General features: G+C 43.2%; 1 protein-coding gene across 2 annotated transcripts in view; it reads left to right on the top strand.

Annotated features, from left to right (window-relative positions):
• The window catches only part of PODXL (podocalyxin like), a 144,402-nt gene that overhangs the window by 92,515 nt on the left and 28,093 nt on the right, over positions 1 to 23,794 (top strand). For both annotated transcript variants that reach the window (XR_012226712.1, XM_073559903.1), the window contains exons 2-4: positions 5,561 to 6,001; positions 15,576 to 15,832; positions 21,989 to 22,054. Coding sequence is in view for 1 of the 2 variants with exons in the window: in XM_073559903.1 (XP_073416004.1) it covers positions 5,561 to 6,001; positions 15,576 to 15,832; positions 21,989 to 22,054 (764 nt within the window). In the remaining variant the exon portion in view is untranslated. The remainder of the gene's footprint in view (positions 1 to 5,560; positions 6,002 to 15,575; positions 15,833 to 21,988; positions 22,055 to 23,794) is intronic.

Here is a 23,794-nt window from a genome sequence, read left to right as displayed (position 1 = left end):
ATCTGGACAGAACAGGAAATGAAAACATTACAAGGCACTTATATAAATAGATTTGTGGTGAGGTGATGCCCTACACTTACTATTTTCTAGTTTTTCATGAATCTGCCTAAAACATCTGGATCAGCAAAGTTGTTGAATAAAAATAAAAAAAGAATTCAAGAAAGACAACTTTAAAAATGGCGCAAATCTTACAGAGAATAATACGCGTTTACTAAGGCCATCAACAAAGAGAGCAAATTCCTCCAGAAAACTGAAGAAGTTGTAATGATAAATTGGGGCCCAAGTCTCAAACCAAAACACCAATAAATATTATCTGTCTGTAAATTTGTTTTTTCACGGAAATAAGAGAACATTTACCGGTAGGTTGTACTTGGTATTTTTACTGAGTGATATACTGTTGTAAGTAGGATTTTTCAATATCCAGTTCACAGCCAAAGGAACAGAGATGTAGGTTTTTGAGAGTATGCTTGTCACAATCCATTTTTGGATTTGTGGCAGCTCTGGTTCCACTCAGTTTAAATGTAGCTTTTTTCCTTTCAGACCATCGGGGGTTAATGTTAGTTTTTCCCCGCTGACAATCTGGTGTAACTGCAGTGCTGCTGGGTCAGCTGATGTGGGTGGTGACCACTCCCACCATCCTTTAAAAGGTCACCTGATGCATCAGCTGACTGTTGGTGATAGAGTTTTCTCTGGAGACCAGCCATAGTCTGAGAAGCTCTCTGGTGCCAGCCTGTGTCAGCAGTGAGGTCCTGGTGTCGTATCCTGCACTGAGTGGAGTTTGGTGTCCGGCTTTGGTGTCATCTGCGGTGTGGAGCTTGGCAGCGGAGTCTGAAAGCTAAGTGTGGTGTTATTTCTTTTTCCCTTTTGTGTTTGTCACTGTTCCCTGTGTGTACTATCTGCAGTGGTGAGGCTAGCACCCCTTGCCGGCCAGTGCACTAGCCAGGGCAGTGTGAGGTGACAGCGAGGGAAGAGGCATCCTGATGGCAGTGGGGAGGAAGGACCCACTTAGGGCTTAGGGGAGTGCAAGGACAGGCTTAGGTGTGAGTTCAGGGGTGTCCCTTCCTTCATTTCCCTATCAGTAAGGCCTTCCTCTCCCCAATACCATCCCGTTGTATGTGTGTTGCACCGTCTGCTGACTGACCATCCATTGGGTCGGGTCACGCGTGACAATGATACAGCTAAATGTGAAAAAAGGCTTCATATTCAGAGGTAGAAAACAGATACTGAGATTATGTATCATTTTCCCTCTATGATGTGTTTTTTTTAGTTTGCTAAATTTAATGCATGGCTAGCATGTTCTGCATGAAGATATATAGATCTATTTTAATTCTCAGTAGTGGTCAACAACAGCAATGTGTGCTAGGATGATAAGGACAGATCCATTCAACAAGTGAGGAGTCAGTGTCGGTTATCTTTATAGGAGAACAAAGCTTGCCAACTATCTCCAGTCTGTTTGGTGTGAGGTAAAACTGTGATAACACTATGTCTTTGTTTTGCGTATTCCAACCTGAATGCAGAGAGTGAAGTTTGTAGAAAACAGAATTTATTTCTGTAATACTCATCTGTTTTTCTAGTGTCATATATTCTTTGTCTCAAACCCTGGTGCCTTCAATATGCATTTCTCATCTTAGATGAGGACATTGCCATAGTTCTCAAACATAACACTGACAACATTACCAAAATGTTAAACCTCCAGTTCCCTCAACCTTTCTACACAACTGCTCACTGCCCTTCTCAATATCTTAATTTTCCACCATTACTGATGAAAGGCTTTACTTTCCACCTCACCTGTGCACTTGAACAATCCCATCCCATCTTAACTACAACTTTACCCCCAAGTCCTAACCCATTTCTTCAACCTAACACCTGTCTCTTCAGAGGACAAAAGTGAAAAAGCCTCTGTCATGTGTATCTCATTGGAAAGAAAAAGGATTGGGCAGTTATATTCAACTACTTTATCCTTTTCTCCTTAAACATCATCGATCGGCAGTAAGTAGAGATGCCCCATACAAATTAAGTGGTTGGCCAGTCACTCTGAAATTGGTAAGTTTGGCATTTAGTGTCTCCCCTCTTTCATCTCGCACAACCCCATGCCAGATCTAACAATCACAGTTAATAGTGCCATTCTTTCCCCAATCTCAGAATTCTGCTTTCTTGGTATTCCGACCTGTCATTCTATCCCCTCATTCAAGCCATTTCCCCTTTTTGCCAACTCAACCTCAAAAACATTTTTTAAATTATTTTACTTCAATTCTAAGTTAAAAAATGCTTGTGCAAATCCTCATCATGCCTCACCTAGATTACTTTATTATCCTTCTCTGGTCTTCCATCTAAAACTCTTGTGCCAATGCAACCTCAATGCAATGCTGCCTACTTAAACTAACTCTCTTCTTATTCACTCTCTGCCTCTCCCCTCAGCCAAGCCATACTCTGCCTTAAATTGACAAGTCAATTGATTAACATGGCTTTAATCCTTTCGAGACCAAGCAATTTTCTAGCTCTGTGCTTTCCTCCCCTACTTTGACGCGCCATAACTTTTCTATTTTTTTGTGGGTTATTTGTAGTTTTAAATTACACCCTTCATTTTAATACATAATGCACTGAAAAATGGGATGAAATTCCAAGTTGGTTGAAGTGGTGAAAAACACAATTCTGCCTTTATTTTTTCAGTATTTGTGTTCATGCTATTCATAGTGCAGTAAAAATGACAATTCTGGTGATACAAAATGTGCGTGTGTGTGTGTGTGTGTGTGTGCAGAAATAGGTTATTTAATGTCAGGAACTACATTAATTGATAAGTATTAACCACTTTTCGCATTTGTGTGTAACTGTACTTCCTGTGCTGGGGTGCTGTGTGTAGAGCTTCTTCACACATGTCACAGCTATAGCTGGCATCTGTCTCCTGTGCTGAGTTCCAGCCATGGCTGTTACTCACTTAAATGCCGCTGTCAATCTCTGGCAGCAGCACTTCAATTACATCACCCCCTGACTTGATCGCGGGCTCTGATGGGTTGCTATGTTAGTCGAAAACCTGCTATATACTGAAATACAAAGGAGACATGATTTACACTATATACGACAACATTGTGGTATTACTGTATATAGTACAACAACCAATCAGATTATTGCATATTCTAGTCCTGCAGGGGGACTAATAAATAAAGTTAAAAAAAGTTTAAAAAAAAAAATAATAGAAAACTATAGAATTTTGAATCATATATATTTTTTAAGAATAAAGAAATTAAAAAAACAAACCTTTTTGGTATCTCATCCGGAAAAGTCCGATTAAAATATAAAGCTAAATATTAAGCTAAAACACCATTTTTCAGTCACGACACCTCTCTAAAAAAAGTACAGCTCCATTGATGCAAAAGTAAAAATCTTACAGGTCTCAGAAAATAGAGAGCCTCCCACCATTTTTTTTTTTTTTTATAAACTTTAGAATTTTTTTCACCATTTAAATAACTGAAAAAAAATATATGCGTACCTAGTATTTCTGTAGTCATGCTGACCTGGAGATTCATTCTACTGGGTCAATTTTACCATACAACGAACTCAGTCAAAACAAAACCCAAAAACTATGGCGGAATTGCATATTTTTCACCATTTCACCTCACTTGGATTTTTTTCTCTCTTTTATTTAATACATTGTGTGTTAAAAATAAAACATTCAAAACTACAATAAGTCTCACAAATAAAAAAATAAAAAAGCGCACACCTGTGTGGGTGTAAAACTAAAATAGCTATGGCTCTTGGAAGAGGTGAAGGAAAAAATGAAAGCGCAAAAATGAAAAATTGTTCAGACGATTATGACATATCCACAAAAAGTGGCAAAAATATCTGAAAAATGCAGGTCCTACCTGTCCTTACCTTTGTCTCTATCACTGCAGAGTCCAAGCGTCTATCCGAAATAAAAATACCATTTTAAAGCTTTCATGATGTCCATTGTTCCACACGTTTCAGTAACATCTTAACTTTAAAGGATATTGTCAGTACACAACATACTAATTTTGTTATGAAGCATAACCTGACCATTTGTGATTTTCCCATGTTTCAATCTCTAGAAGAAATTGAAATGTTTTCCAGCATTGTGCATAAAAATGTGTCTGCCTGCCTGTATGAATGGGGTGTGTTCATATAATTTCCGAGCAACTTATACTCATTTCCCCCTTCAACTATTTATAGACTTCACTTATATAAATTGCTCAAAATTGGCAATAAGAATTTTTGAGTAATGATAAAAGCTGTGGATTAATTTTATGTTGATCAATGTGGTTATTATATACGTAAATGACTTATCTTTTGGTAATGGGCTTCACTTTTTCATGGACAGCCCTGACCATTTATTCATGAAGCTAATTTTTTTTCACATATATTACTATAATCGGGATTACATAAAACAAACCGAGAAAAGGCCTATCATTCATTACTAAGGCTAGGTTTCCATTTATTCGTAGCTAAGTTTCCATTTTTCTATACCACAACTGACTAAAACTGATGTCATCAATTGTTAGCAAACTTTCGACAGCAAAACTGGTGGGTCCCGATTCAGGAAAGCTTTCACAGCACAAAATTGGTTTTAACATGTTTGAAAAGAAGCTTTTGAGCAACACTGGACAGGGGCAAACATGTTGTGACTTTTGGTGCTTTCATGCCATTTTCACCCAGCTCCAATGAAATTGGTGGAGCTGGGGCCGGATAGAGGCACGGGTACCGTGACTGGTAAAATTCATGATGAGCTGTGGTGTACCCCACGTCATAAATCTTATCATGTCCCTGATTGGAGTAAAATATGGTGAGACGCACATGTAAGCGCATGCCACTTTCTTCCTTCCCTGATTCATTAGGAGGCTTGTGCGTACAACACCACTCACCAAAAATGTCGGTCTTGATGAATCGGGGCCGCAGTGTTTTTTACTGCCCTGTAGTCCTCCATATTCATGAGCTCTATATAACCCTGCCTCATTAATGATTTCTGTATACCCTGTACATAGGCAGAAAGTTGCCAGTCAGTGCTGTTGGTAGGGTTATGCAGAGCTCAACATTCAGATAACTGCTAGATCTGAAGCTGATCAATTGGATTTTATCAAAATGACAGCATGCTACCCAGTAAGTGACAACACTGCAATCAGGGTCTCTGCTCCTACATCATGCAGGGTAGTAAAAACCTGGTGTCAGATTATTCCCTTTAAAAGTCCAGTAAATAACTGATGTTCCAGATGGATGGGAAAAATCCCATAGAAAACAAAGGGATCAGTTCCAACTTCAGTTTCCCTCTGACATTTCACTGCACCCTGAAAGGAAAAAAAAGCATGATGGCTAGGTAAATAGAAGCAAGGCCTTTGACCCTCAATCTTTCCTACCATTGTCACCATATTTGCACGTTGTTATGATAGCACTTGGAGGTGAGCAGAACTTTCCTGAAGGCATCTGAAAAGATTACCATATCTGCCTTCTATCTAGTTTCCAACAATTTTCTTTTCTTTAATTAATTTGAAAATATGTATTTAAGACATAAGAGACCGTGCACCTGAAAACTACATTTGATTTTCTTTTTCAGGAATCAGGGCAGATTCAACAATTAATCCAGCAACTACGCCCAAAGCAGTGGCTCCAACTTCATCTCCACTCACTTTAGCTACTCAAGTGACTCCAACAATGAGTGAGATGAGCACTATGACCCAACCCAAATCAGCAGTCTCCATTACGGCTGATGCTACTCCAGCACCAACAACCCCTACAACAACTGCATTACCCCAAATGTCTGTAGGAACTACTAAGCCAAGTACCACAGCAATAAGTGGTTCTCAAGGAGCCACACAACCAGAAACTGACAAGACGAAAAAAACAACAGTTGGGTCAACAAGTATTAGTACATCCACGCATGTCGGAACCACAAAGAATAGTTCGCCAACTGCAGCAAGTCCAAGTATCAACCCCACACAACCAACAAACTTGCCAAAAACATCTACACTTGTTTTAAAAAGCAGTACTGCAGAAGGTAAGCTATATTTTTAAGTTTAAATGTATTGCTGTTTTTCTTTCACCTATTTAAATGTGTACTAACAAATATCAAAGAACAGAATAATGAATTACAAAAAACAAGGTAACATTAAGCTCAAATAGTTTCATGTTCAAAGTGTGTGAAATGTGTTGTATTCATGTTTCATGAGACACTGATTTTATCAAAATTACAGCAAACAGCCCAGTACGTGACACATCGCTAGAATCAGGGTCTCTATCACTACATTCTCTTAGACTAGGTGGCGAAAACCTGGTGACAGATTCCCATTAAAGAAGCACTCCTTCCTTTAAAATTTTTTATCCTCCTAATTAATGATGAGCGAGTATACTCGTTACTTGGGTTTCTCCAAGCATACTTTGGTGACCTCCGAGTATTTGGGCGTGCTCAGAGATTTAGTTTGTGTCGCCGCAGCTGCATGATTTGCGGCTGCTAGACAGGCTGAATACATGTGGGGGTTGTCTGTTTGTTAGGGAATTCCCACGTGTGTTCAGGCTGTCTAGTAGCCACAAATCATGCAGATGAGGTGACAAAAACTAAATGTCAGAGCATGCCAAAATACTCGCAGAACACCTGAGCATGCTCGGAGAAACCCGAGTAGCGAATATACTCGCTAATCACTACTAATATATTGTAATCATATTATATAGCACTGTGTACTTGTAAGGGAATGGAAAATGTTATTGGTCTATCTTTTATATCTTTTATTTTTCTGGTACTGCTACACGTTCATGTGTATTACCATTATGTGTGTCACATAGATTCTGCTACACTATTCTGTGTATTACCTTAAGGGATACAAGTGTAATGTTTATTTATGTAAATGCTATGTATAATTACTGTTATAGTTGTAGGGAAAGAGTAGTACCCTAGATAGGCCACTAGATGAGGTGGAGCGCATACTCAGCCTGTAAATAGTTAAAGTAGGAGGAGCTAACCGCCGTTAAGCTGAGGAACACCTGAGATTTGAATCAGTTGGGCTGGAGCGCCCTGACAGGCCAGTCGGCTCTGTAACTTTAAGGACACGGGCCCAGCCGTTTAGGGCCCGAAGGACACAGATGACATCACTGCAGAACACAGCAGCGCAGATCACAGCCGCGCAGATGACTACACTACAGATGGTAGCGAGACAGTTGGCAGTGGTACAGCAGCACAGATCGCTCATTATGAGGCAGCTTGCTACGTGGGCAGATGCACTTTTGTCTCGGAGCAAAACAGAAAGGGGGACTCCCAAAAATAGTGAAGCTGGACAGAGCAGATGTTGTGATGCTGAATGGGACGGGACGTGCCGGAGATATGCTGAAGGAAGACAGTGAGAGCATAGGGAAAGTGACAGAATTGGGCACTATGGAATCTGAGGTAACCGCTGTAAAGAAAATGGATGTGCTGCGTACAAAAATGAGTAAAGCTGTTATTGTTAAAGTTGAACGGGACGGTGACTGTTCCACATCGTCTGAGGAGAATGTGCAGCGCATTACAGAAAGCCCTATGAAGAATGGAGCTGCAGGTATGCTGACAGAAAGCTGTTATGTCTATGAGAGGGGAGGCCAGGACACCATTGCCCCGGAGTCCTCGGCCACGACTACGGTCCTGGCCGACCCTTACATACTTACAATTGCTCATTTTACCCTTCTACCCAGCTAAATCTTCTCTTTTCCATTAGGTCTATGACATCACATAAAAACTAACTAGCTGATTCCTTCTAAGTAGAAACAGGAGGTCAAGTTTCCCTGTATGACTCAGCCACTACAAAAGTCCCTGACAGGGGGAGGAGGGACTGGCTGGGTCAGGAGATGAAGAGGGGAAGATTAATGCAGGGACAAGAGACTTCCTGTTTCTACATAGAGCAGAGAACAGAGAAGAATTATCTGGGTAGAAAGGCAGCATGATAAATTGTAAGTACACAGTGCTATATGAGGACTGCAATATATTAAGGGGTTAAAAACTTTGATGGGAGGAGTGCTTCTTTAAGCCACTTAACCTTTTTCACAATGAGAAAAATACATAAGTGAGACTAGTAAATAACTTTTACACGTAGCTATAAACTGCGGCCACTGCCTTTTGGGGCTTATCTACAGCATTCTGCCCTGTTGAGGGCAGAGCCAAGTACTGCAATGTGCAGGCGCTGGGCCTCTATGACTTTTCCCGGCGCCTGCACACTGAAGTACTTGGCTCTGCCCTCAACAGGGCAGATCAGTACGCCTGCGCAGGATCCACGACACAAAGCAAGGAAGATAATGACATCAAATGAAGATGGGAGGCGCCGGACCTGCAACACCCATCGGACCGGATCGCCCCCCAGGTGAGTATAATAAAACTTGTTTTTCTTATCTTTCAGGTTAGATCGGGGGCTTATCTACAGCATTCTAGAATGCTGTAGATAAGCCCCGAAACGCAGTGACCGCAGCTTATAGCTGAAAAACGAGGTGACAGATTCCTTTTAAAGTAAAAATGTTAGATTAGTGCACAATTCCATTAACTGTCAAACTGGTAATAATTCACTTGGTTATACAACTCATGACTATCCTATGGACAACGACCAGAGGTATTTTTGGTTTTGCATATTCATTTTTTGCTCCCCTTCTGTCACGGGGGCTTAGTTCAACTAAGGCTGAAATACCCGGGGCCCCTGTGGTGTCCCTTTTACTAGGGGAAACCCTGTCTGACCCTCAACCCAGGGTTTTTGCTGAAGGTGCAAATGCCTGAGCCTCCGACCTTTCCTTATCTCCTGCTCAGCCCTGCACTTAACCCTCCACCCTCCACCCAGTGAGGAGTCACACCACCAAAGCTCCCACACAAATAATGACAGACAGGGAGAACTTAAACTGCACTGCGCCGCACACACACAGGAATAAACAGTAATGTGAACAGGGAACAACTAAACACAAATATGGGAAGGAGAAAGGATAACGACGGATCATACGACACCAGATATGAATCTCTCTCTCTTGAACACCTCCACTCCAGACCGGAACCACTTGGTATGAAACACAAGCTATAATCGGCGACGCCCATATGCCAGTATGACTATTTAAAGACCGTGGGCGTGACTAACCTTCCAACCTGGTCTCCAGCAGGATTAACCCCCGAGAGCCTGAAGATTAAACCGGCGCCACTGAGGCTATAGTGGCTGGAGGTGGAACTACCTCTGCCTGCCGGATGCTGTGGTGTGAACAGCGTCCGACATGACAGTACCCCGTCTTCTACGAGGGACCCCAGGGCCCTCAAGACTCATAGGACCCGGCTTGTCCGGATGACGACGGTGAAAAGAACTGACCAGCCGATCCGCATGTATGTCTGAGGCTGGAACCCAAGACCTCTCCTCTGGACCATACCCCCGCCAGTGCACCAAATACTGAAGAGTACGGCGTACTACTCGAGAGTCCACCACCTTGGCGACCTCGAACTCTAACTCGCCATCCACCATGACTGGAGGTGGCATCGGCGTCGTGTCCACCAAGCCTACCACCTTTTTCAATAAAGCCCTGTGAAAAACGTTATGTATTCTGTACACCGCAGGAAGTTCCAACCGATAAGCCACTGGGTTAATGATGGCAGAAATCCTAAAAGGCCCAATAAACCTTGGACCCAGTTTTAAAGATGGGATTTTGAGTTTTATGTTCTTCGTAGCTAACCACACCCATTCACCCACACACAGGTCCGGACCTGGCACGCGTCTACTGTCAGCCACCCGTTTGTACCTGGCACTCATGCTCAACAAACGCTGTTTCACCCGCCTCCAGACTGATGACAATTGGGCTCCTAGCTGATCCTCCTCCGGGACACCCCCGGAGTCACCCTGACGTAAGGTACAAAACTGAGGATGTTGACCGTACACACAAAAGAATGGAGACTCTCCTGATGACTCTTGGCGGTGATTATTTAATGCGAATTCGGCCAGAGGAAGGAAAGTAGACCACTCCTCCTGGTTGTCGGACACAAAGCATCGTAAATACTGTTCTAGATTTTGGTTCATGCGCTCAGTTTGTCCATTAGACTGTGGATGAAACGCCGATGAATGTGACAACTTGATCCCCAACCTAGAGCAAAAAGCTTTCCAAAACCTCGCCACAAATTGCGTACCCCTATCAGATACTATGTCAGACGGTACTCCGTGGAGTCTGACCACCTCCTTCACAAATACCTGAGCCAACGTCTTAGCATTGGGCAAAGAGGACAATGCCACAAAATGCGCCATCTTTGAAAAACGGTCAACCACCACCAGGATGACCGTGTTCCCTGCCGAGGCTGGCCAGTCAGTGATAAAATCCATGGAGATTTCTGTCCATGGCCTATTGGGTACCCCCAGAGGCTGTAGCGTGCCAGCAGGACGGGTTCGGGGTGACTTAGCCCTAGCGCACGTGATGCAAGCTGCCACGTACGAGACCACGTCCTGCCGGATTTTGGGCCACCAGAAACGACACGATACCAGCTCTAAGGTGCCCTTCACCCCTGGGTGACCAGCCAGTACCGAATCGTGGTGTTCCTTCAACACCTTAGGCCGAAGATGCAGGGGTACAAATGATTTGTTGGCGGGAAGTCCTGGTGGTACCTCCTCTTGGGCCTCGGCAATCTCCGCCTCTACCTCAGTCGTGAGAGCCGAGACCACTACCCCTTTCTGGAGGATGGGTACCGGCTCTTCCCGAGGTTCTCCCCCCGGAAAACACCTAGACAAAGCATCCGCCTTGGTGTTTTTAGCCCCGGGACGGTACGTCACAAGAAAATTGAAACGAGTAAAAAACAATGCCCAGCGAGCCTGCCTAGGAGACAGACGCTTGGCCGACTCCAGGTAGAGCAGATTCTTATGGTCGGTGATAACTGTGACCTGGTGAGCCGCCCCCTCCAAGAAGTGTCGCCATTCCTCAAAAGCCAGTTTGATGGCCAACAACTCCCTGTTGCCGATATCATAATTCCGTTCGGCCGGCGACAGCTTCTTGGAGAAGTAGGCGCATGGATGCATCTCGCTCAAGGACGAGTCTTGAGACAGTACTGCCCCCACTCCCACCTCCGACGCATCAACCTCTACCACAAAAGGTTTAGACACGTCTGGTTGCACCAGAATGGGGGCTGAAGCAAAACTATTCTTCAGACGCTCAAATGCACGTATAGCCACCTCAGGCCAGTTCGCCAGATCGGCACCCTTCTTTGTCATGTCCGTGAGCGGTTTGGCGACAGTCGAAAAGTGTTTTATAAATTTCCTATAATAATTCGCAAACCCAAGGAACCGCTGGAGTGCTTTCAGACTCTCCGGCCTCTCCCATTGCAACACCGCTTGCACCTTAGCGGTGTCCATTTTAAAACCGGCTGCGGACACAATATATCCCAAAAAGGGCAACTCCTGGACAAAAAATAAACATTTTTCCAGCTTAGCATAGAGCTGGTTCTCCCGGAGCAACTGTAACACCTGCCTAACATGCTCCAAATGAGTGTCCCGATCGCTAGAATAAATGAGGATATCATCCAGGTATACAATCACAAATCTCCCCAGGACATGAGCAAATACATCATTAATAAAATGTTGGAAAACGGCAGGCGCGGTGGTCAACCCAAACGGCATAACCAGACTCTCAAAATGACCCTCAGGAGTGTTAAACGCCGTCTTCCACTCATCCCCCTGACGGACCCTTATGAGGTTATACGCCCCCCTGAGGTCCAGCTTGGAAAACCATTTCGCCCCCGCTACCTGGTTGAACAAATCCGGGATCAACGGCATTGGGTAGGGATCACGGATAGTAATCTGGTTTAACTCTCGGAAATCCAGACACGGGCGTAACCCCCCATCTTTCTTCTTAATGAAGAAAAACCCCGCGGCTACAGGCGAGGACGAAGGCCGGATGTGACCTTTGCTCAGACTCTCCGCGATGTAGTCTTTCAGAGCTTGTCTCTCAGGACCAGAAATATTAAACATCCTGGCCTTAGGTAATTTGGCCCCGAGTTTTAACCTAATAGCACAGTCATAGGCTCTATGTGGAGGCAGTTCTGAGCAACCCTTCTCAGAGAAAACATCCGCGAAATCCTGCAAAGCCTCCGGCAGGCTGGGCGTCACGGCGGACACACATGTGGCCAAGCAATTGTCTTGGCAGAAACCACTCCATTGTACTATGTCCTGAGTTTTCCAATCAATTACCGGGTTGTGCCTGGACAGCCATGGAAAACCCAGGACCATTTGAGCTGGGAGATTACGGAGGACCCTACATGTAACCGACTCAGAATGTAGGACCCCAATGTGGAGTTTCACCTCTGCCACAAACTCAGTAATCTCCCCTTGAGGGAGGGGAACAGCATTAATGGTCACCACCTGTATGGGGTGAGGAAGTTTTTCGATCTTAAACCCGGCGGTGTGTGCAAACTCCTCATCTATGAGATTGGTGGCGGAACCGCTATCCACAAACACTGATATAGGTAGCTCTCTGCCGGCGATAATAACCTTGGCAGGGAGCATACATTGAGATACCATCATGGAGGATATGCATACACTCAGTTGGGTCTCCTCCATACCCTCTGAGCTTAACAGTTTTCCGCCGGTGTGACCCTCTTAGGTAGTACCGGGCAAACGTTAACATAATGACCTCCTTTACCACAGTAGAAACATGCTCCGGGCTTCCGGAATCCCGGAGCGCGAGGCTGAACCTGTGCCACGCCAGCAATCTGCATAGGTTCAGGGGACTCATCTACTTCAACCACACCTGCACCTCTGTTTTCCCCCAGAGGTAGCGTCTCCTGTGCCCCCTGACGAAAACGGCGATCAATACGTATCACCAAACTCATGGCAGACTTCAATGATGCCGGAGTCTCATACATCAGGAGGGCTTGTTTCACCCTCCCTGATACCCCATGAATAAACTGGCTCCGCAGTGCTGGGTCATTCCACTGTGTGTCTACAGCCCAGCGGCGAAATTCCGAACAATAGTCTTCTGCCAAGCGCTCCCCCTGGCGGAGGGCGCGGATTTTAGATTCCGCTAGAGCCAGTCGGTCAGGGTCATCGTAAATGAGCCCGAGGGCAGAAAAAACATTATCGACCGAATGAAATGTAGCAGAGTCAGCTGGTAAGGAAAATGCCCATGCTTGGGGGTCACCACTCAGTAATGACAACACCAGCCCTACTCGCTGGGCCTCATTACCTGAGGATATTGGCCGCATGCGGAAGTATAATTTGCAGGCCTCCCGAAATACGACAAATTTGCTGCGATCGCCTGAAAATCGTTCTGGCAGCGGAAACTTCGGCTCTGCACAGATACCTGCAGATGCCGTTTGCACCTTTGCTACTACCAGGCCCTGCTGCTGAACTGCCCCTTTCAACTCGGAGACCTGTATGGACAGCGCTGCCAACTGGCGGGTTATGGAATCTAATGGATCCATGGACTCCTGAAAAAATGTGGGCCGATTATAATGTCACGGGGGCTTAGTTCAACTAAGGCTGAAATACCCGGGGCCCCTGTGGTGTCCCTTTTACTAGGGGAAACCCTGTCTGACCCTCAACCCAGGGTTTTTGCTGAAGGTGCAAATGCCTGAGCCTCCGACCTTTCCTTATCTCCTGCTCAGCCCTGCACTTAACCCTCCACCCTCCACCCAGTGAGGAGTCACACCACCAAAGCTCCCACACAAATAATGACAGACAGGGAGAACTTAAACTGCACTGCGCCGCACACACACAGGAATAAACAGTAATGTGAACAGGGAACAACTAAACACAAATATGGGAAGGAGAAAGGATAACGACGGATCATACGACACCAGATATGAATCTCTCTCTCTTGAACACCTCCACTCCAGACCGGAACCACTTGGTATGAAACACAAGCTATAATCGGCGACGCCCATATGCCAGTATGACTATTTAAAGACCGTGGGCGTGACTAACCTTCCAACCTGGTCTCCAGCAGGATTAACCCCCGAGAGCCTGAAGATTAAACCGGCGCCACTGAGGCTATAGTGGCTGGAGGTGGAACTACCTCTGCCTGCCGGATGCTGTGGTGTGAACAGCGTCCGACATGACACCTTCTTCTCAGATCCATAACTTTTATTTTTTTTGTCAAAATGGCCATGTGAGGGCTTGTTTTTTGCTGGATGAGTTGTACTTTTAAACGACACAATTGGTTTTAACATATCGTGTACTGGAAAGAAAATTGTAGGGCGGTGAAATTGCAAAAAAATTGCAATCCCACAGTCGGTTTTTGTTTTGCTTTTTTAATATGTTCACTAAATGCTAAAACTGACCTGCCATTATGATTCTCCAGGTCATTACAAGTTCATAGACACCAAACATATCTAGGTTCTTTTTTTATCTAAGTGGTGAAAAAAATTCCAAACTTTGATAAAAAAAAATAAATTTGTGCCATTTTCTGATACACGTAGCGTCTTCAATTTTCATGATCTTGGGTTGGGTTAGGGCTTATTTTTTGCGTGCCGATATGACATTTTTAATTATACCATTTATGATCTTTTGATCACCCGTTATTGCATTTTAATGCAATCTTGCGGCGGCCAAGAAAACCTACCATCGGCAGTGACAACCATAGAGGTCTGCAGGAGACCTTTGGTTGTCATGCCAACCCATCGGTGACCCGCAATCACGTGATGGACGGATTTCAGGTGCGATTGCCGGAAGTGCATGTTAAATGCCGCTGTCACAGTTTTACAGCGGCAATTAACGTGTTAATAGCCACGGGTGGATCGCGATTCCACCCGTGGCTGTTCCGGGCACATGTCAGCTGTTCAAAACACCTGACAAGTGTCAAGAAAGGTGTGGGCTCACTGCCAGAGCCCACATCAAAGGGAGGGAGTCTGACATCAGTGTACTATTACTCCCGATGTTGGAAGGGGGTTAATGCAAAGTGGCATGTTAAAATATTTCTATATAGCCAAAGCTATAATGTTTTTATTTTTCAGTTGATGGGGGTATTATGGTGGAGTTGTAATCACAAAAAAAGCGCAATTTTATATTTTTTTTTTCAGTTTCAGGTGTTTACCAATTGCATTAATGTTATATTTTGATGGATCAGACTTTACAAATGTATTTTGTTTAGATTTTAAATATATTTTTAATAGGGGGGACAAGTGGGGTGATTTACTTTTTTTTCAAATATTTAAAACTTTTTTTTTACTTTTTACTGTATTTATTAGTCCCTTTAGTGGACTTGAACCTGCGATCTTCAGATTGCTTGTACTACATACAGCAATGCAACGGTATTGCTGCATATAGTAAAAATCACACTCTCCTTTGAAGCCCAATCACAGGCAGGGTTTCAATGGAGCTTTGTGATAGCCGGCATGAAGGTCTTCAGCAGACCCCCAGATGTCATAGCAATACATCAGCATACTTCAATCACGGCATGGGGGCAATAATTGGTTCCTAAGAATGACGCTCTCCCATGGTGGTGAGTTCTTAATGCCACTGCTGTGACACATAGTCATTATCTACCAGGTATGGTGAGAGCTTAGACGCTCCCATCTTGTGCCATACATGTACGACGTATGTCTATTCATATGAAGTAGTGAGTGCTAATAAACTGCAGAGCTACATTACATGTTGTTTTTTTGGGGCTTTTCTCAGGTATATCAAAATTCAACGTTACGGAAAATGCAACGCAGCCAGTTATGACATCTCGTGCCTTCACATCAGAACACACCATTTATAAAAATGTCACAAACTACAGTAGCACGGTGGCATCGTCTTTTGGTGTGTCACCATCTCCAATGACATTGTCTAAGACTACAGCAGGCGCAATTTCAGATTCTACTACAGGTTCTACAAAAGAGGAAGCACCCAAGATGATACCAACTGTGAACTATACTCAGGAGAATATTGAGGTAAATACTGTTTTGGAGTTGTGTATTAGAAACATTCTTACATGTATATATACTGTATATGTGTATATATATATATATATATATACACATACACTACCTGAAGAGCCCAGCGTTGCCTGGGCATAGTAACCAACTGTGGTTAGTTATGACAAATTATAATGATTATATTGCACATAAAAACCATGCATCTAATCCTATCCTGTGTGATACTGACTGCTAAGCCGTGTATCTATTCCTATCCTGTGTGATACAGACTGCTGAGCTGTGTATCTAATCCTATCCTGTGTGATACTGGGCTCCCCCTGCAGTCTGTGTCAGAGGGTGGTCTGTGTTGGCACGGTAATAAATTGTGTTATTTCCAGCTTTACAGAAGGACGATAACACCATAGAAATGATAAGAGTAATAGGCCTCAATTACCACAACTGTCTACAAAGAAAACTGTTGCTGATAGCAACCAATCACAGCTCATTTTTCATCTTTTAAACAGTTCTGGGACAGCGTGGCGAGTTTTGAGTGGCCACTTTTGTGTTTTGACTTTTATGTGGCGAGGTTGGTGTATGTGTGGTGAAATGTGTGCTGAGGGTGGTATATGTGTTGAAGCACGTGGTAGTGTGTGGCGCATTTTGTGTGTGTGTTCATATCCCCGTGTGTGGTGAGTATCCCATGTCAGGGCCCCACCTTAGCAACTGTATGGTATATACAGTACTGTTTGGTGCCTTCACTCTCATTCTTTCTGTCCCCCTTGTTCACATCTGGCAGCTGTCAATTTGCCTCCAACACTTTTCTTTTCACTTTTTCCCCATTATGTAGATAGGGGCAAAATTGTTTGGTGAATTGGAACGCGCGGGATTAAAATTTTGCCTCACAACATAGCCTATGACGCTCTCAGGGTCCAGACGTGTGACTGTGCAAAATTTTGTGACTGTAGCTACGACGGTGCAGATGCCAATACATACATACACTTTTTCCCCATTATGTAGATAGGGGCAAAATTGTTTGGTGAATTGGAATGCGCAGGGTTAAAATTTCACCTCACAACATAGCCTATGACGCTCTTGGGGTCCAGATGTGTGACTGTGCCAAATTTTGTGGCTGTAGCTGCGACGGTGCGGATGCCAATCCCAGGCATACATACGGTCATACACACCCACATTGAGCTTTATGTAATATATATATATATATATATATATATATATATACACACACACAGTAAGATAGAGATATATATATATATATATATATATATATATATATATATATACACATGCACAGTACAGACCAAAAGTTTGAACACACCTTCTCATTCATGACTATGAAAATTGTAGATTCACTATGAAGGCATCAAAACTATGAATTTACACATGTGCAATTATATAATTAACAAAAAAGTGTGAAACAACTGAAGATATGTCTTATATTCTATGTTCTTCAAAGTAGCCACCCTTTTCTTTGATTACTGCTTTACACACTCTTGGCATTCTCTTGATGAGCTTCAAGAGGTAGTCACCGGAAATCAGTCAGGTTTAATAATTGGGATTTCTTGCCTTATAAATGGTGTTGGGACAATCAGTTGTGTTGTGTGGATACACAGCTGATAGTCCTACTGAATAGACTGTTAGAATTTGTATTATGGCAAGAAAAAAACAGCTAAGTAAAGAAAAATGAGTGACCATCATTACTTTAAGAAATGAAGGTCTGTCAGTCCGAAAAATTGGGAAAACTTTGAAAGTGTCCCCAAATGCAGTGGCAAAAACCATCAAGCGCTACTAAGAAACTGGCTTACATGAGGACCGCCCCAGAAAAGGAAGACCAAGAGTCACCTCTGCTGTGGAGGATAAGTTCATCCGAGTCACCAGCCTCAGAAATCGCATGTTAACAGCAGCTCAGATTAGAGACCAGGTCAATGCCACACAGAGTTCCAGCAGCAGACACATCTCTACAACAACTGTTAAGATGAGACTTTGTGCAGCAGACCTTCATGGTAAAATAGCTGCTAGGAAACCACTGCTAAGGACAGGCAACAAGCAGAACAGACTTGTTTGGGCTAAAGAACACAAGGAATGGACATTAGACCAGTGGAAATCTGTGCTTTGGTCTGATGAGTCCAAATTTGAGGTTCTTTGGTTCCAACCACTGTGTCTTTGTGCGATGCAGAAAAGATTAACGGATGGACTTTACATGCCTGGTTCCCACCGTGAAGCATGGAGGAGAAGGTGTGATGGTGCTTTGCTGGTGACACTGTTGGGGATTAATTCAAAATTGAAGGCATACTGAACCAGCATGGCTACCACAGCATCTTGCAGCGGCATGCTATTCCATCCGGTTTGCGTTTAGTTGGACCATCATTTGTTTTTCAACAGGACAATGACCCCAAACACACCTCCAGGGTGTGTAAGGGCTATTTGACCAAGAAGGAGAGTGATGGGGTGCTCGCCAGATGACCTGGCCTCCACAGTCACCAGACCAGAACCCAATCGAGATGGTTTGGAGTGAGCTGGACCGCAGAGTGAAGGCAAAAGGGCCAACAAGTGCTAAGCATCTCTGGGAACTCCTTGAAGACTGCTGGAAGACTATTTCCAGTGACTACCTTTTGAAGCTCATCAAGAGAATGCCAAGAGTGTGCAAAGCAGTAATCAAAGCAAAAGGAGGCTACTGTGAAGAACCTAGAATATAAGACATATTTTCAGTTGTTTCACACTTTTTTGTTAATTATATAATTCCACATGTGATAATTCATAGTTTTGATGCCTTCAGAGTGAATCTACAATTTTCATTGTCATGAAAATAAAGAAAACTCTTTGAATGAGAAGGTGTGTCCAAACTTCTGGTCTGTACTGTGTATAATCTACACACACACTCAATACGAAAATGGTAATCTAACTGCATCTGCATAGCAAAAGTATTCGGCAGATGAAATAAGACAGCTTTCAAAAAGCTTGAATCAATATATGAATGGATTATAAATATGTATACATATATATTACTGTATTACTATCTGAAGAGCCCGGCATTGTGACACATCTCTCTGATTTAAAGTGCACCTGTCACATGTTTTGACCGCTGTAAGATTTGGCCGCTGCCTTTCAGGGCTTATCTACAGCATTCTATAATGCTGTAGATAAGCCCCCCCGGTCCGATCTGAAAAATAAGTTTTATTATACTCACCTGGGGTGAGTGGTCCATTCTGATGGGTGTCGCAGGTCCGGGTTTGGCGCCTCCCATCTTCTTTCGATGCCGTCCTCCTGTTGCTTCATGGCTCCCTGGCATCGAGCTCCAGCGCAGGTGCACTTCTCTGCCCTGTTGAGGGCAGAGCAAAGTCCTGCAGTGCGCAGGCGCTGGGCTTTTCTGACCTTTCCTGGCGCCTGTGCACTGCAGTACTTTGCTCTGCCCTCAACAGGGCAGAGAAGTACGCCTGCGCAGGAGCGTGATGCCGGGAGCGATGAAGCAAGCAGGAGGATTGCGTCCCAAGAAGATAGGAATTGCCGGACCCGAACCTGCGACACCCATCGGACCGGACTGCCCCCCCGGGTGACTATAATAAAACTTATTTTTCTTATCTTGCAGGTCGAACCTGGGGGGCTTATCTACAGCATGATAGAATGCTGTAGATAAGCCCTGAAAGGCTGTAGCCGCATCTAATAGCGGCTAAAACAGCTGACAGGTTCCCTTTAATTCAGAGAGGTGTCACACACAAAATAGTTAATAAATAAAATTTCTCATATGTCTATTTTACATCAGCACAATTTTTGAAACTTTTTTTTTTAGGAAGTTCTATGGGTTAAAAGTTGACCAGCGATTTCTTCATTTTCCAACAAAATTTACAAAAACATTTTTTTAGGGACCACCTCAAATTTGAAGTGACTTTTAGGGGTCTATGTGAAAAAATACCCAAAAGTGACACCATTCTAAAAACTGCACCTCTCAAGGTGCTCAAAACCACATTCAAGAATTTTATTAACCCTTTAGGTGCTTCACAGGAATTTTTGGAATGTGGTAAAAAAAAAATTAACATTTAATTCTTTTTCACAAAAAATTTACTTTAGACCTAATTTTTTTTTTATTTTCACAAGGGTAATAGGAAAAAATGGACCCCAATATTTGTTGTGCAATTTTTGCTGAGCATGCCGATACCCCATATGTGGAGGAAAACCATTGTTTGGGCGCACGGCAGAGCTCATTGTGCGTGCTCACAGAGCAAGAAGAAATTAGTGGGCCGGTGCCCTTCAAATTACAGCTGTCGGCCCAAGCAATGCGGTTCCCGAGAATCTGAGTGGGGGGGATCCATTTTTGCATTTACAGTGGGGCAAAAAAGTATTTAGTCAGTCAGCAATAGTGCAAGTTCCACCACTTAAAAAGATGAGAGGCGTCTGTAATTTACATCATAGGTAGACCTCAACTATGGGAGACAAACTGAGAAAAAAAAATCCAGAAAATCACATTGTCTGGTTTTTTTTCATTTTATTTGCATATTATGGTGGAAAATAAGTATTTGGTCAGAAACAAAATTTCATCTCAATACTTTGTGATATATCCTTTGTTGGCAATGACAGAGGTCAAACGTTTTCTGTAAGTCTTCACAAGGTTGCCACACACTGTTGTTGGTATGTTGGCCCATTCCTCCATGCAGATCTCCTCTAGAGCAGTGATGTTTTTGGCTTTTCGCTTGGCAACACGGACTTTCAACTCCCTCCAAAGGTTTTCTATAGGGTTGAGATCTGGAGACTGGCTAGGCCACTCCAGGACCTTGAAATGCTTCTTACGAAGCCACTCCTTCGTTGCCCTGGCGGTGTGCTTTGGATCATTGTCATGTTGAAAGACCCAGCCACGTTTCATATTCAATGCCCTTGCTGATGGAAGGAGGTTTGCACTCAAAATCTCACGATACATGGCCCCATTCATTCTTTCATGTACCCGGATCAGTGGTCCTGGCCCCTTTGCAGAGAAACAGCCCCAAAGCATGATGTTTCCACCACCATGCTTTACAGTAGGTATGGTGTTTGATGGATGCAACTCAGTATTCTTTTTCCTCCAAACACGATAAGTTGTGTTTCTACCAAACCGTTCCAGTTTGGTTTCATCAGACCATAGGACATTCTCCCAAAACTCCTCTGGATCATCCAAATGCTCTCTAGCAAACTTCAGACGGGCCCGGACATGTACAGGCTTAAGCAGTGAGACACGTCTGGCACTGCAGGATCTGAGTCCATGGTGGCGTAGTGTGTTACTTATGGCAGGCCTTGTTACATTGGTCCCAGCTCTCTGCAGTTCATTCACTAGGTCCCCCCGCGTGGTTCTGGGATTTTTGCTCACCGTTCTTGTGATCATTCTGACCCCACGGGGTGGGATTTTGCGTGGAGCACCAGATCGAGGGAGATTATCAGTGGTCTTGTATGTCTTCCATTTTCTAATTATTGCTCCCACAGTTGATTTCTTCACTCCAAGCTGGTTGGCTATTGCAGATTCAGTCTTCCCAGCCTGGTGCAGGGCTACAATTTTGTTTCTGGTGTCCTTTGACAGCTCTTTGGTCTTCACCATAGTGGAGTTTGGAGTCAGACTGTTTGAGGGTGTGCACAGGTGTCTTTTTATACTGATAACAAGTTTAAACAGGTGCCATTACTACAGGTAATGAGTGGAGGAAAGAGGAGACTCTTAAAGAAGAAGTTACAGGTCTGTGAGAGCTAGAAATCTTGATTGCTTGTTTCTGACCAAATACTTATTTTCCACCATAATATGCAAATAAAATGAAAAAAAAACAGACAATGTGATTTTCTGGATTTTTTTTTCTCAGTTTGTCTCCCATAGTTGAGGTCTACCTATGATGTAAATTACAGACGCCTCTCATCTTTTTAAGTGGTGGAACTTGCACTATTGCTGACTGACTAAATACTTTTTTGCCCCACTGTACATAGATGCCTTACATAGTTGATTCCATGTTCACCACAATATCATTCTTATTACACCCTATAAAAGTCTATGCAGTATTTTTTTATTAAAGATGTTGACCACCTCCACCATTAAAAGCCATTTTTTAGAGTAAATTGAATGCATGGTTTATTTTATTATTAAAAGAATATGTTTCTGTATGGGTTCATTTTAGAAAACTATTTCTAGTTAAACATACAGCAGCATTTATGTTCTCTTTTTTTATTCTGTAGGTCAGTTGCAAAAAAGAACATAGAGGATCTTTGGTGAAGATTAATATAAAATCCTCAAGAATTTGTGTAAGTACAGCACTGAAACTGGAAGACATCACACAATTCTCCATAACATTTATCTTTTCCACTACATACATCACTGGGAAATAATTTTCTACTTATTAAATTATCACACTGATTGAGCTCTGTTTGCATTATATTGAGCCTCCTCCTGTTTGGGGCATGTTTGTCATTTTACAAGGATACAGACCATAGACTCCCACGAACAAAATCTATTTTTTATGGTCAACTTTTTTCCTAAGATGCCTCTGTATAGAATAGCTTAGAATAAGTAGAAAAATATACAAATATCTGGCATCTCTTGGCATCTGTCAGGTGACTAGAGCCCTGTGAATATGTCTGACGTATGAACTGATAGATTTCCCGGTATGTACTACTAACGTATGGCTCTGCAGTGACACGACCAGAGTGAGAAAAACGTCACCAGAAAATATGGGTAATATATGTGTGTGAAGCATGACATGAACTTTCTTAGGCCTCATTCACACATCAGTATTTTTGATCAGTTTTTCATCAGTATTCGTATACCAAAACCAGGAGTGTCTCCAAAACAGAGAAGAGGTGTCAATCTTTCAATCATAGTTTTTTTCTGTAAGGCCACGTGCACACGTTGAGTATCTGGTGAGGGTTTTTTTTACGTCAGTATTTGTAAGCCAAAACTAGGAGTGGGACAATCAGAGAAACACGTCATCACTTCTGTATTTATCACTCACTCCTGGATTTGGTTTACGAATACGGAGGTAAAAACTCACTAAATACTCAATGCGTTCACGTGGCCTTAGTTCCACGCCTGGCTGTGGTGTACATACACTGATGCAAAAATATTGATGTCTGAATGAGACTTTGGTTTACTTCATCATGGGTAATACACTATTTTATTTGCTCTCATCAATGGTTTAAGCTGCGCTGTTTGTCCATTTCATCTTCTTATAACTGAGCTATAGATGTATTTAATGTCACGTGTTTTACATTTTATTATTTGCTTCCTTAGTGAGAACTGTTTACTGCGTGCAGGAGCCCTTTATGAATTGCTAATAAAAGCCCCCAAAAAAGTTTTGTCATTGAGAATTCCAATACTGCCATCTGTAGATTCCTATTAAAAATGTAATGTCCTTGTGTTCCTTCGGTGTAGCATCTGATTGGGCTCAATTATTAATTTTGAGAGACAAAAGTTTTAAACAGTTACTAATTTTCCTTAGCGGATATAGATTTCATATTTGACATTCTGTTTCCTTCATTTTGATCTTCTATGTGACCTCTTTACATCTAGGTATGGTTATATTTTATATAAGATTCCAGGATAGAGTATGTGTATATGTAAAATGATTAAATAGGTTGTTCACTACTGTAGAATCCTTAAGATAGGTCATCAATGTCTGATTGGCAGGGGTCTGACACCCTGCAACCCCGCCAATCAGCTATCATCGATGGCAGCGGCCGTCAGCCGGAAGTACTCACTTGCAGAGCTGGCCATCTTGTGATAGTGGCTGAGACTGGTTATTATACATATGCCTCCTATTGATTTGAATAGGATGTGGATGTGCAGTACCCAACCTTGGTCGCTACCAGAAGACAGAGCAGCTCCGTAAGGATTTCCGGCCAATGGCGGCCACTGCTGACACCGATAATAGCTGATCGGCGGAAAGCCGGGTGTCAGACGCTAACCGATCAGACATTGATGACCTATCCTAAGGATAGGTCAAAAATGCTACAGTAGTGGACAACCTTAACGACCAGGGGTATCTT

This window comes from Dendrobates tinctorius, unplaced genomic scaffold, assembly GCF_039654945.1.
Source record: "Dendrobates tinctorius isolate UK_male_01 unplaced genomic scaffold, ASM3965494v1 ptg000281l, whole genome shotgun sequence".
Taxonomy (NCBI): domain Eukaryota; kingdom Metazoa; phylum Chordata; class Amphibia; order Anura; family Dendrobatidae; genus Dendrobates; species Dendrobates tinctorius.
Note: the sequence above shows the minus strand (reverse complement) of the source record. Positions and strands in the feature narration are given on the sequence as shown.